The sequence below is a fragment of the Barbatula barbatula genome (genome assembly GCF_947034865.1).
Source record: "Barbatula barbatula genome assembly, chromosome: 2".
NCBI classification, from domain to species: Eukaryota; Metazoa; Chordata; class Actinopteri; order Cypriniformes; family Nemacheilidae; genus Barbatula; species Barbatula barbatula.
This window is the reverse complement of record NC_136767.1, coordinates 627,504-639,435: the sequence shown is the minus strand read 5'-3', so window position 1 is coordinate 639,435 and position 11,932 is coordinate 627,504. Positions and strand designations below refer to the sequence as shown.

The following is an 11,932-nucleotide window of genomic DNA, read 5'->3' as shown; positions in this document are numbered from 1 at the left end:
TATCTCTATAGCTAGCTGTCTGTCTGTCTATCTATCTATCTCTATAGCTGTCTGTCTGTCTATCTCTATAGCTAGCTGTCTGTCTGTCTATCTCTAGAGCTGTCTGCCTGCCTATCTCTATAGCTGTCTCTCTGTCTATCTCTAGAGCTGTCTGTCTGCCTATCTCTATAGCTGTCTCTCTGTCTATCTCTATAGCTGTCTCTCTGTCTGTCTCTATAGCTAGCTGTCTGACTGTCTCTCTCTATAGCTGTCTGTCTGTCTATCACTATAGCTAGCTAGCTGTCTGTCCATCCATCCACCTACCTATATATCTACCTACCTACCTATCCATCCATCCATCCATCCATATAGCTCTCTCTCTCTCTCTCTCTCTCTCTCTCTCTCTCTCTCTCTCTCTCTCTCTCTCTCTCTCTCTCTCTCTCTCTCTCTCTCTCTCTCTCCCTACATAAAGTTAGTTTAGTGTTCAAAACATTCTCTTTGTGTGTAAATGCTGCTATAACCATAAACAATAACAACAGAATTGATTCAACGCTTTTAAAGCGGCCACACATACAGTATAAAACCCATTTGAGAGCCTGCCATCAGAGAGGATCCATACATGACACTTCACGACCTGAAGTGAGAACATGGTGTGACATAGCACACATCCACAGGCTGAACGTTCGTCCCACATCATCCACGATGTCGTAAAAGTGGTTTAAACACACACAAACACTAGACCAACTACATCAGCAAAAAAACAACAACAGCTCATGCAACTGACTACACCAGTAAAACTGTGGCATCTAATGTTAGATCTTTATCCTCCATCTCTGCGTGTTTGCTCTCTCTCCCCATTCACAAATTCATCAGTGACATCAACAACTTCTCAAGGTTACTATGGCGATGGTCTCCATCCAACTGGAGCTCAGGCTGGGGTCATGTGACAGCAGGTGGCGAAGCAGCGCTGATGGAGAGAGAGGCTGGATGGAGTCTAATGAGAGAGAACTGAGAAATGAAAGCAGAAAGCTCAGCATCCATTGATCCCACTGTCATCATCACTCTGCTGCTGTAATAAACATCAGATCAGAAAGAGTAAAAAAAACAAGTGAGGGAAATTAAAAAAGAGAATTTCTTCTTCTTACAAGATTAACGCACCACAACAACAAAAGAAAGAACAAGAGAGCAGTGCAAACGGCTTTGTGGAAAAAATAATTTCTTGCCATAGTTTGGTTTTGGATTATTAAAAGTTGATACACAGCATTAAATATTACTTTGTAAAATTAGCAGAATTATAATACGAATTTGTTAAAACTATTTGATCATAAACAAATTCTCATGCAACATTAGAATATATAGAAACGTGTATTTCTAAAAGAAAAAACGCAGTGTATATTTTTACATTATACTTAATTTAATAATTTAGCATACATTATATAGAGCATAGTGAAAAACACTTCAAATGCTGTAATTTACAATAAACTCAAATAGAAGAAGCTTTACATATAAAATCAACACTAACAATAAGCAGGCGTACATTTCTATTTTTTCCTTGGATTTAAGTAATTTTCTTTGTTGTGTGCATCTGTCGAATTGATTTACCTTCAAAGAAAAATCCTTCATTCGGTTTCACCTGTAATTTAACATCCAGAGCTTCAATTTGATTCAATTCACATTCTACCTCATGAACTTAAAATGAACAGATTCTCATATTCTTAACTCTGTCCAACAGTGTCAGAAAGATCCTTATGTTCCTGAGATGAAGAACCGGAGACTCTCAGCATCATTGGTCTTGAGTCTTACTGTGCAATAGTCAAGTGAACCTCTTCCATCCGTTCACTCCTCCTCCAGCTCAGCTCCACCAATCAAAGGCTCCGTTTCACGGTCCTCAGTTTCCACGCTCAGGTAATCACGCGGTGCGATGGGCTCTGATCGACCTTTGAGGGCAAAAGCACAGGCCATAAGCGAGAAGATCAAACCCAGCAGCTCAATGTACAGACTCTCTCCCGGAGACACTTGCAGCTCGGACAGGTTTATTTCTGTTCGGTCCGACCGCGAGTGGGGTTTCCCTTGATGCACGTTGTGTTTAATAACATACAGACAGGTTACACACACAACCAGAACCGCCAGACAGTCCAATGCTGCAAGGCAGGAGAAGAAAATGAACATTAACAAAGTTCTTCGGATCGGTCAGTACCAAGATTGCATTAAACTGTTACAAAAATAAATGTCAAATTGAATTCAGCCCCTTAAAAAAAAAACACTTACAGTATATCGTTTGCATTAGTGTACTTCAATGTGTTACGTCACCTGTTGATATATACAGTGATGTCACCAGTCGTGAACGAGTGACAGCTGTGCCGAGGAAGTCCAGCAGGAAAGAGAAACTGGAGAGCAGGACGGCGCTGTAGCAGAGACCCGCCAGCATGTACAGCAGCCACATTCCCCATCCATTGAGCCCACCCAGCAGTCCTGTACAGACCCCAGAACACACGTCAGATAAATGATGCAGAACTGTGAACTGAGATTTTGCTGCAGTTGTGAACAGAAGCTCAAACCTGTGTCCGTGCGATTCTGATACGCGTGTACAGTGAAAGCCACACCGTAGATGAGCGGCTGGCCGTTTGCTTGAGAAGTGTTTTGGATCTGGATCCAGTTGGGGTCTGCGATGGATGTGCACAGCGACACAAGTGTGAAGCACTGACACACGGCCGCAGGGCTCAACGCCAGCGTCATTCTGATCTGAGGAGAAGGACATACCATTAAAAGACCGCCATAGATTCAACAACAATGATCCTCACAGAAAAATGCATCTCACCTTATAAACAGAGGTCAGACGGGGTCGCACGTGAGATTTTGTGGGTCCTATTTAACTGCAATGAAACATCAGCAATGTTACTGTCCAGACACATGCCCGTACCATGGTAAAACGCATCCATGCATGACCTAGGTCACACTTTTTAATCCAGTAAATGTTTGTCAAGTTGGGTCTAAAGAGGATTTCTGTAAAGATTCTAATCTTAAAATCTTGAGTTGAAAGCGGGGCATAATGCCACACTATTGGGGGTTTTAATTAAAGATATATAGACTCCTGCAGGGCTTTTAAACTAAATTTACAGCAAACGATAAAAAAGCTTTTGAACAAAAAGTTTTGTACTGAATAAATCAATATTTATGAATACAGATTCACAAAAACATGGCACATGTTTGACATATATAAAATGACTCCTGAGACAAGTAAACACACCTTATTAACTTCATTTACAGTATCGTGCTCAAATGAAAGAGAAATCACGAAGAAGACGTTTACATTTTAATTAAGTTCCATTTCAAACCTAAAATACAAAGCCATTAAATGTGACAACTAGCCCCGGTCTGTCTTATAACAAACACACACAGCAAGATGTCATTAACATGATAAACTTAAGCATTAGATAATAACAACATGAATATCACATCTCATACAGTGATGTTGTAAGATAGACACCAAAAAGGATCAACACGGGCGGTGACGTCACACGAGGAAGATGATACAGTGTTTCTCACCTGCACAGATCAAAGAGTCCCGCGCGCGCACACGGATACAAGAGTGACAGATCCACGCGGATCACTCACATTATATCACAGCGATCATTTCACACTCATCCAAAACATTAAAGACAGTAAACAAAGAGCGTGATCCGCCCGGTGTCGTCGCGTTCATCTCTCATCATGAACCAGAGCAGACAGAACGAAAACCACCAGTTCAGAACCAATTCAGACCCGCGGAAACTTCACAGGTGTCCAGGTTCTCCAGAGGAGGCGGACTAGGAGCAGCAGCGGCAGCCCGAGAGTGTTTGTGTGTCCTGAAAGAGCAGAACTGAAGATGAAGCCTGGAGAACACAGCGCTCTCTGGAGGACACTTTCATGACTACCGACTGTATCTCGTGCGGATCTTTGGCTTTATTTTCAAACAGCACGACTGAAGCCTTCAGTCGACACGATTCACAAGACAAAACTCATTTATTATAAACCAAATCTGAGGATCTTGTATTTCTCGCGGAGATGTTGTGACCAAAGACCAGCAGAGGGCGCAGCAGGACCCTATCATCTCCCACTAACACGATCACGTGACGAACAGAAAAGGCTTGACTTCCGGATAAAACAGGAAATTGGTGTCACAACCCATGAAGGCAAACACCCCGCACACAATTATAATGCTGCTTCTGTCACATGCTCTTTAATGTAGGCCTATCTCCAAGATGTTTACCACAGTCATTGACAAACAATTAAAGGTGAAACCATATTTTTTCAGGTCACCCGTATACATTCAGCTATAACACAAAGTATTTGACTTGTTTTTGTGATTTTTGCATTAAACAGGATTGTATATATTAAAAGGAAATTATTGTGAAGGCTTATATTGTAGGTGTGGACGTGCTGCTTGTCACATCACAGAATACGAAGAGATCAACTTATGAATATTAATAAGGCCGTACAGGATGGTCTTTAAATAAATAATGACATCACATTAAGCAGAGGGTGACTGAAATCAGTGCGTACTGGAAAGAACGTCACCGCTGTGACAAAAAAGCAAAAACTAAAAACAGTGGAACGAGATCATAAAACGACAAGAACCTTGTGTGCTCACAAACATAATTCATGTCACTTTATTTACATCTGCGTGTAATGCATGTATTTATTTAAACTCAGTCTGTGTGGTTATGAGCTCTGGATGTCAGGGTTCAGGTTGATGAGGGTGTTACTGGCTCGGGCCAGTTCTGAGATAGACACTCGTCCTCTCTGTCTGATGAAGTCAGCCACAGCGTTCAGCTCCTCTGGGGTGATGAAAATAAACTTTCCTCGGTCATCAATCACCCCTGCAGAGAGAAAGAGAGAGAGAGAGAGATTACACTGAGAACAGTCACCATGTGAATTGAATTCTGAGTTTTTGAGCAAGAATGACAAGATGCACAAAATAAACACACACCTGTGAGAGAACCTTGTGCCATCAAATCCTGCAGTCTGGCAATAGCATCCTAAACACACACGTTTTATCAGCACGAATTAAAGGCAATAAAAAATAACATAGGATCATCTATACATGACAATGAGAGCATCACAATTCTAAAATTAAGCTTGATTTCTTGTGGATGAATTATGAGCAGCACGTGATGTTAACTGATTTGACGTCTGTACTGACCTGTGTGCGCATCCCAAAGTGAGACGCCAAATCCTCCAACAAAACCACTTTAGATTTCTGAACAGGACAGAAAGAATCAACATTTAACTTGCTTATGTGAAACAATAAAACACTGTGATAATAATCAATAAGAAGTGACCAGAATGTGTGTTAATGTGATAGTTCACCAAAAAAAATTAAATTCTGTCATCGTTATTTCAAACCTGCATGACTTTCTTCCACAGAACACAAAAGCAGATATTTCGAAGAATGAGGTCCAGTGCTGTTCGCTTACCAACATTCTACAAAATATCTTTTTTGTGTGTTCTGCGGAAGAAAGAAAGTCATAAAGGTTTGAGGGTGAGTAAGCGATTTTTGTGTGAACTATCACGTTAAAGAATGTTTAAAGCTGACATTATTTTCTGACCAACAATAATGGAACCTTAAGTGAAGGGAAGACGTAATCTGTTACCTTGACATAATCGATGAACTCTTGCAAAAGGTTTCGAGACTGAAATGTAAACAAAAATACAAACACTGTCAATTTGAATAGATTTTCCTTCAGCACAAGAGAGCATATGAACGGACACACACTTCCTGCTCTGTGAGCTCCTCTGACTCTCCCTGCTCCTCAATCACAAAAGACTCCTTCAGTCTCCGATACTCCTCCTCCTCTCTCCTCTCCTGCTCCTCTTTGGCTCGCCTTAACTCCTCTTCCTGTAAAGAAGCACAAGGGTTATCTCACCAATATTATTTCTCACTTGTGGCATACGGTGTTGTGTCTTATTAGTCGAAACCTGTTTCTGCTCCTGGAGTCGCTCGGTCTCTTCCTCTTTCTGTCTCTCTTGGTCTCTGAGCTCCTGCATTTTCTTCCTTTCCTCTCGTTCTTCCAATTCTGCCTGCAACGCAAACACACAAATATAACGAGAGTACACAAAGTTCAGCTGAATGTGAGACGGTTCAGCGCAGCGGGATCAGGACCTCTCTCTGAGCTTTCCGAGCCTGTTTCTCCTCCAGCTTCCTCTGTTTCTTCGCTCCAACTTTACCAGCGGCTTGAGCACGTTCTTCAGACGGAATACTGTCCTCTTCGTTCTCATCTGCTTCTACAGGATAAACCTCTGAGAACAGTTCATTGAGTTCAGTTAGAAATCGGTTCTGTAATGAACTCTGTAATAATAAATATAATCAGGAACTGGTCATGTCTTGAGATTTTTTAGGATCTCATGACTTTTGTCCTTCATCATTACTGATGGGTAATACCGTCATCTGGTGTGTTTTGCTCTACCCGTGGCTGTGCAGTCATTCTACTGTGGAGGTTTCTACGGCGACGGGGCATCCCTGTTGCCCGTTCCTCCACCGCCGCCTGTGGACGCGCTGTGGCTCTCACCGCCACATTCTGAGCATGCTCATTATCTGCTGCTGAGAAACACAGCAACACTTTCAACAACAACACACGGCACGTGTGCTTTACATGTCATCTGTCAATCCTGTAGTTCATTTCCCACCTGTTCAGTTCAGTTAAATGCGTGCATTGTTGAGTTTAATAAATCAAACAGCCACTGTGGCCTTAGAACCTACAGGCACATTTAGCTTGTAACCAAACAGTTCTTGGCCACCATTGAGTAGAAAATAGCTTTATACATGTGTTTGTTCTGTTGAACACAAAAGAAGATATTTTGAAGAATGTAGGACAGCAAACAGTTCTGGGGCACTTTTGTACTTATGGGAGTCAATGGGGGGCAAACTCTGTCTGGTTATAAGCATTCTTCTAAATATCTTTCTCTGTTTTCATCAGAACAAACACATTAATACACATTTGGATCAACTCGAGGGGTAGTAAATTATGATTTTTGGGTGAACTGTTCCTTTAAAGGTAATGTTCCTCGTTCAAAATATGACAAAATGATTTAAATCTTAATATGAACGTGCACATGCTCATGACAGGTTTACATCCAAAGAAATATTCCACTTTATGCATTTACAAACGTCACATTTGTGTTGTTATAAAAGCTTCAGGAGTTTTATTGAACCCGTCTCGTTATAATTCAGTAATTTACTTTACTGAAGTTTGCAAGATGCATTAGCTGTCATTTATTATCTAAATGGTAAAATGCATCATTTTTCTTTATAGTTATATACTTTATAGACATCAGTCATACATGTGTGGCATCTGTCAAGACATTAAAGTCAATTATTTTCCTCACCTGTCTCAGCACGTGCACGAATCTTGACGGCAAACAGTATGAGAATGAGCAGAATACTCGCAGATAGTATATAAATAACTACATCCATTTTAATCGATCAAAATAAAACATAAAAGAGTAAAAATCCGATGACTGTTACATTGGGCTTTGTGGAAGTTGACGTTGTATTTACGTGTTTAACATCCGGGTCACGTGCGCCACCTGCAGGACTGGAGTAAACAAGCCTTAACAGCAAGTCTGGCTTAAAGGGACAGTTCACCCAAAAATGACAAATCTGTCATTTCCTCACATTGAGTTGTTTCCAAATGTGTATAGATTTCTTTGTTCTGAACACTGAGACACATATTTGTAATAATGCTTATAACCACACAGACCTTTCACCCCGTTGCCAAGCAAGTTTGGCTACATCAGGCTTGAGTAAGGCTTGCCATAAAAAGAAAATAGTTCAATTAAGATTTGGGTCGGTTTTGGTTAGCCAAAAAGTAAAAACCAACAAAAACTGCCAATTATATCTTACAATATTATAGCGACAAAAGTGAGCAGATACATACAATACAAATTTATATCAAATGAGGAATACCATACAGTAATTTTAAGAAGGCAAATATTATTATAAAATTGATGTAATTTAAAACAATTGTGTTATTTTATAGTATAGGTGTTTTTGTAACTGAATGGTACTTAAGTACTTGTATTTTCAAGAATAATTAAAAATCTGAAAACGGTAATATCATGTAACAAAATTAAATTCAGTTTTATATTATATTAAAAAAAGTCTTCAAATGTAGAAAGATTTACTTGCTGAATAAAGCTTGTAAAAAAGAGATAACATTTCAAGAACACTTTTATTGTAAAGGAATACCTTTATACAAAATCTGACAATCATTCAATTAAAACGAACCAAGCTCCAGAACTGTGAAATGAAACACTATCACGACTAAAGGCCAAAACTTCTAGTGAAGAGTATATAAAGAATTATTTGAAGATAACAACAGAAGGATTCCACAGTCAAACAAATGTGCTCTCTGAAGGGTTGAGGAAATCTGATTTTTGCATTTATAAAGTGAATTCTTTCAGTGCCCAGGATTTGGTGGCGATCTCCTGCTGGAGTCTGGAGTATTCCTCAGCCAGAGCCTCAAATTCCTTCCCGTAGATCTCAAAGGACGCAAGCTTGGACTCCACCCCCTGCTTCTCCATTTCTGAAGATTTTTGCTCTGCGTTGAGTTTCTCTCTAAACACAATAATGAATCTCAACTGACAGCTTTCAATGCAAAACTACTGAAGCAGTGTTTAAATGTCCTCCTGCTGTTTCATTGGTAACCATTATTTGCAGTAAACATTATTACATTACCCAGCATTCAGTTACTGTGTTTAACTAAAGGCAAGATTTCAGAGAGCAGGCCATATGAAGAAAAATGCTGACGTGACTCACGTAATTCTTTTATGAGCTGCGATCTTGTCTCTCGTGTAGGTGTCAAGTTGAACTTCAAGCATCTCTGCCCTGAAAAAGAAAACTCATCATTCTCTGCAAGTGGCTTTGGATAAAAGCGTATGCTAAATGACTGAAAATAAATGTCAATTAAATAAACAAGCACAAAACAAACCGACGACGATCATACCTTATCTTCTGCAAACCGATCTCACATTTGGCTTCAAAGTACTCTATCTTTTTTCTGTCCAGATCTTTCTGAGCTTTCAGCCGGAGATCCAGAATGAGACATTGCAGGATCTTCATACATTTCAGCAGCTCCTGTCAAAGCAGACACAAACCACAAGTCAATCTGAATATAGCACCCCCCTCGGACGCACCTCCACACACACATTCACACAGACGCAGAAGATGAACTGACAGAGAGGTACGCGTGAGTCTGTCGCTGGAGTAATGTGATGTTCTCTCTGTTCTTCTCGCTGAGGCTCTTCGCTTTCTTCTGTTCACCGTCCAACAGCTCAGGAAGTTTAGAAAGCTTGACATTCCTGAGACCTTCGCTTTCATTCTCTGAAACACAAATAAAAATATCTTTAGTCTCTCTCTGTCAAAATCAGAGTCAAGTGAGGTGGAGAAAGATGTGTTTACCCCAGTCAGGCTGATAGTATGACAGTATGCTGGCTGCCTTCTTCTTTAGATATTTCAGCAGCTCTGATGGCAGCCTGTGCTTCATTTCTAAGACCTCCTGAAAGCAGAAATATCAAACAAAAGCCTGTGATACACAATGTTCTGAATTCAACACAAGCTCATGCGTGTCATAATGTTGAAATGTACGGTACCCGTGTACTTCCAACATGATTTCTGCGGTTATACATCACAGCAGAGCTAAACAAAACCGAACATTTTAAACAACTTTTATAACCGAAACCTAATAAGTTTGTGATGTACCTGTTCATCAGGCAGATGTCTTGTCAATCTCTCCACAGAAAGTGCCATAAGTGCAGTGCGGTCTTCACTCACATCGGAGCTGCTGTCCAACAGTCTGACACACTGCCCCACCAACACACACTGTTCCAAAGTGCTGTAGAACTTCAACATATACACACAACACAATGAAGCAGGAAGCTAAATTCCTGAAAAAAAAAATCTTATTTTATTCTAGATTACAGAATACATTTTTTTACACAAGAAACCTTCAAAGCACACAAGTCATAATAATGTGCTGTGTGTTGCTGTGAATGATCGTTGTCTTTTATAGACGAGATATGAGTTCTTAATAATGTTTTATTAGAAGTAAAATACTCCATTACATCGCAGAAATGTCTTGGCTATAGGAATAAAGGATTCACAAGACATTTGCTCATAACTCACTTTATTGTTTTAAAGAGAGGGATGTACTTACACTCAATTGGACATCTTAAACTCATTTTCACGTTATGTAAATGTTTCTGAAAGCCATCGTCAGTCTCTGTGGTTCATCTTACCTTCTCCTCCGCTGCTGAAGTGCTGGAGGTTCTGCTGAAGCGATTCTCCTGAAGGATCTCCTGCAGAACTCGATGAACGCTCTCCACACGCAGCCAGCCCAACCTCTGAGTGTGCACCTCGCGCTCCGCCTGCAGGGTTTATAAACTCATTTCAACTGGACAGTACACACCAAATATATGATATCATACTGCAGTGGTGAACTGCACATAGCAATGATTCCACAATACAGCATTAAAAAAAATCACATGATGATTGACACTAAAATGCTGAAAATGAAAAAGACCTGCCCATTAATAAACAATCAATAATAAGACATTCTCAGGCCACTGACAAAATGTGAAACGCTGTCAAATTTGTTTAAAAGCATCTGCGACATGAATAAATGTAGTGTTATTCTTAACTTCCTACTGTTTAACTTTGTTTAATATTGTTAACAATATTTGTTTTAATCTTTTGTGATGTACTTTTCCTCTATAGTAGACATAAATGTCTACATTGTATGTTTTTGGCTCATTGCTCTCTCGTCTGTTAACCATTCTGGAAATAAAAGCATCTGCAAATGATAAATGCCAGCGTTTCAGACATCAAACTGATATTAAAGGTTGAATGTAGAGATGTTATTGAAGTCTGACCTTCTCCAGATCTTTCCTCAGCTGCTGTGTGAGTCCAGTTGGGTCCACGTGTTGGGACAGTGTGGCCAGTAACTTACAGAGGAGAGGGTTCTGGATCAAGTCCTCTTCTGTCGTCTGACACAGAGGGAATGATGCTAAAACTACCGGCACAACACAGAAGATGTGAAGAGAGACACAGTAATGGCGACCCATGGATCAAGTAAAGAAAAAACATGGTCAAATCCAAACCTTCTTGATGTAAACTGTCTGCTTTACCCAGAGACGAAACGAGCACTGAATCTCTTCTTTGTGACATCGCGGAAACGAACTTTTTAACGAAGCACTAACATCAAATGAACGAATATAAACGTAACGCAAGTTACACAATTAATTTCGAGTGTTTATTTGCCTTTATGACTGACGTTTCAGTTTTGTTCAATTAAGCAACTACTCGTTTCAATAACGTTCATTACATTGTTGACATTCGCTTTTCGTTTTTACCGCCATGACCGAGCGATCAGGTGCGCGTGCGCAAGATTTGGGTTGTTCTGATTGGATGTGTGGTGTAGCGCCGGAAGTGCAGGAAGTAGCTACATTCTTTATTTTTTAATACCAATAAACCGATATAACATCTGCAGAACAATTGAGAACAGCGTTGAGCGTTAGACTGCACACAAATCACAAATAACAATACGAGGAAGAAAAACAAACCAGCAACATAAAAGTCACAAATAAACACGAAATTTAACAATATTTTAAATGATATTTTTGTCTTTATTACCAGCATAGGCATTAAAATCAACCAAACATAATTTATGAATAAAAAATTCCAAGTATAATGAAAATATTATATTAGAGAATATATTAAATACTAGAATTTTAAATAAAATAATGTAAATAGTACTAATTAAGACAGTTGAGACACAGACAGGCAGACTAACTGTTTTTATGTGCACATTAATTCAGCTCTATCGAGAATATTGACTCTATATGATTATTAGATACATATTTTGTTATTAAAAATGAGTGCACATTTAATGCTGGATGGCCATGAAGTAAACTGTAA

General features: G+C 39.6%; 3 protein-coding genes across 5 annotated transcripts; all 3 read right to left on the bottom strand.

The window, feature by feature from the left end:
• Positions 1-1,133: 1,133 nt before the first annotated feature.
• On the bottom strand, positions 1,134-4,065 carry LOC306890132 (uncharacterized protein). The gene is made up of 5 exons (XM_079449664.1): positions 3,526-4,065; positions 2,798-2,852; positions 2,538-2,721; positions 2,290-2,451; positions 1,134-2,120 (listed from the first exon to the last, which is right to left on the bottom strand). Exons 3-5 carry the CDS (start codon positions 2,713-2,715, stop codon positions 1,816-1,818), a joined length of 645 nt encoding a protein of 214 aa, XP_079305790.1. The 5' UTR covers positions 2,716-2,721; positions 2,798-2,852; positions 3,526-4,065; the 3' UTR covers positions 1,134-1,815.
• Positions 4,066-4,612: 547 nt separating this feature from the next.
• ddrgk1 (DDRGK domain containing 1) lies at positions 4,613-7,560 on the bottom strand. Of its 2 annotated transcripts, none has more exons than XM_079449643.1 (9): positions 7,345-7,560; positions 6,401-6,556; positions 6,122-6,258; positions 5,938-6,039; positions 5,735-5,857; positions 5,613-5,651; positions 5,162-5,218; positions 4,949-4,997; positions 4,613-4,838 (listed from the first exon to the last, which is right to left on the bottom strand). In XM_079449643.1, exons 1-9 carry the CDS (start codon positions 7,430-7,432, stop codon positions 4,681-4,683), a joined length of 909 nt encoding a protein of 302 aa, XP_079305769.1. In that variant the 5' UTR covers positions 7,433-7,560; the 3' UTR covers positions 4,613-4,680. The 2 variants fall into 2 exon arrangements, with proteins under 2 accessions (XP_079305769.1, XP_079305768.1); XM_079449642.1 differs by having other exon boundaries at positions 6,401-6,559; positions 7,345-7,546.
• Positions 7,561-7,867: 307 nt separating this feature from the next.
• Positions 7,868-11,449, bottom strand: haus4 (HAUS augmin-like complex, subunit 4). Of its 2 annotated transcripts, none has more exons than XM_079472805.1 (9): positions 11,116-11,449; positions 10,888-11,027; positions 10,255-10,383; positions 9,719-9,859; positions 9,419-9,515; positions 9,195-9,340; positions 8,964-9,094; positions 8,777-8,845; positions 7,868-8,575 (listed from the first exon to the last, which is right to left on the bottom strand). In XM_079472805.1, exons 1-9 carry the CDS (start codon positions 11,180-11,182, stop codon positions 8,401-8,403), a joined length of 1,095 nt encoding a protein of 364 aa, XP_079328931.1. In that variant the 5' UTR covers positions 11,183-11,449; the 3' UTR covers positions 7,868-8,400. The 2 variants fall into 2 exon arrangements, with proteins under 2 accessions (XP_079328931.1, XP_079328932.1); XM_079472806.1 differs by having other exon boundaries at positions 8,172-8,575; positions 11,143-11,385.
• Between the last annotated feature and the right edge of the window lie 483 nt (positions 11,450-11,932).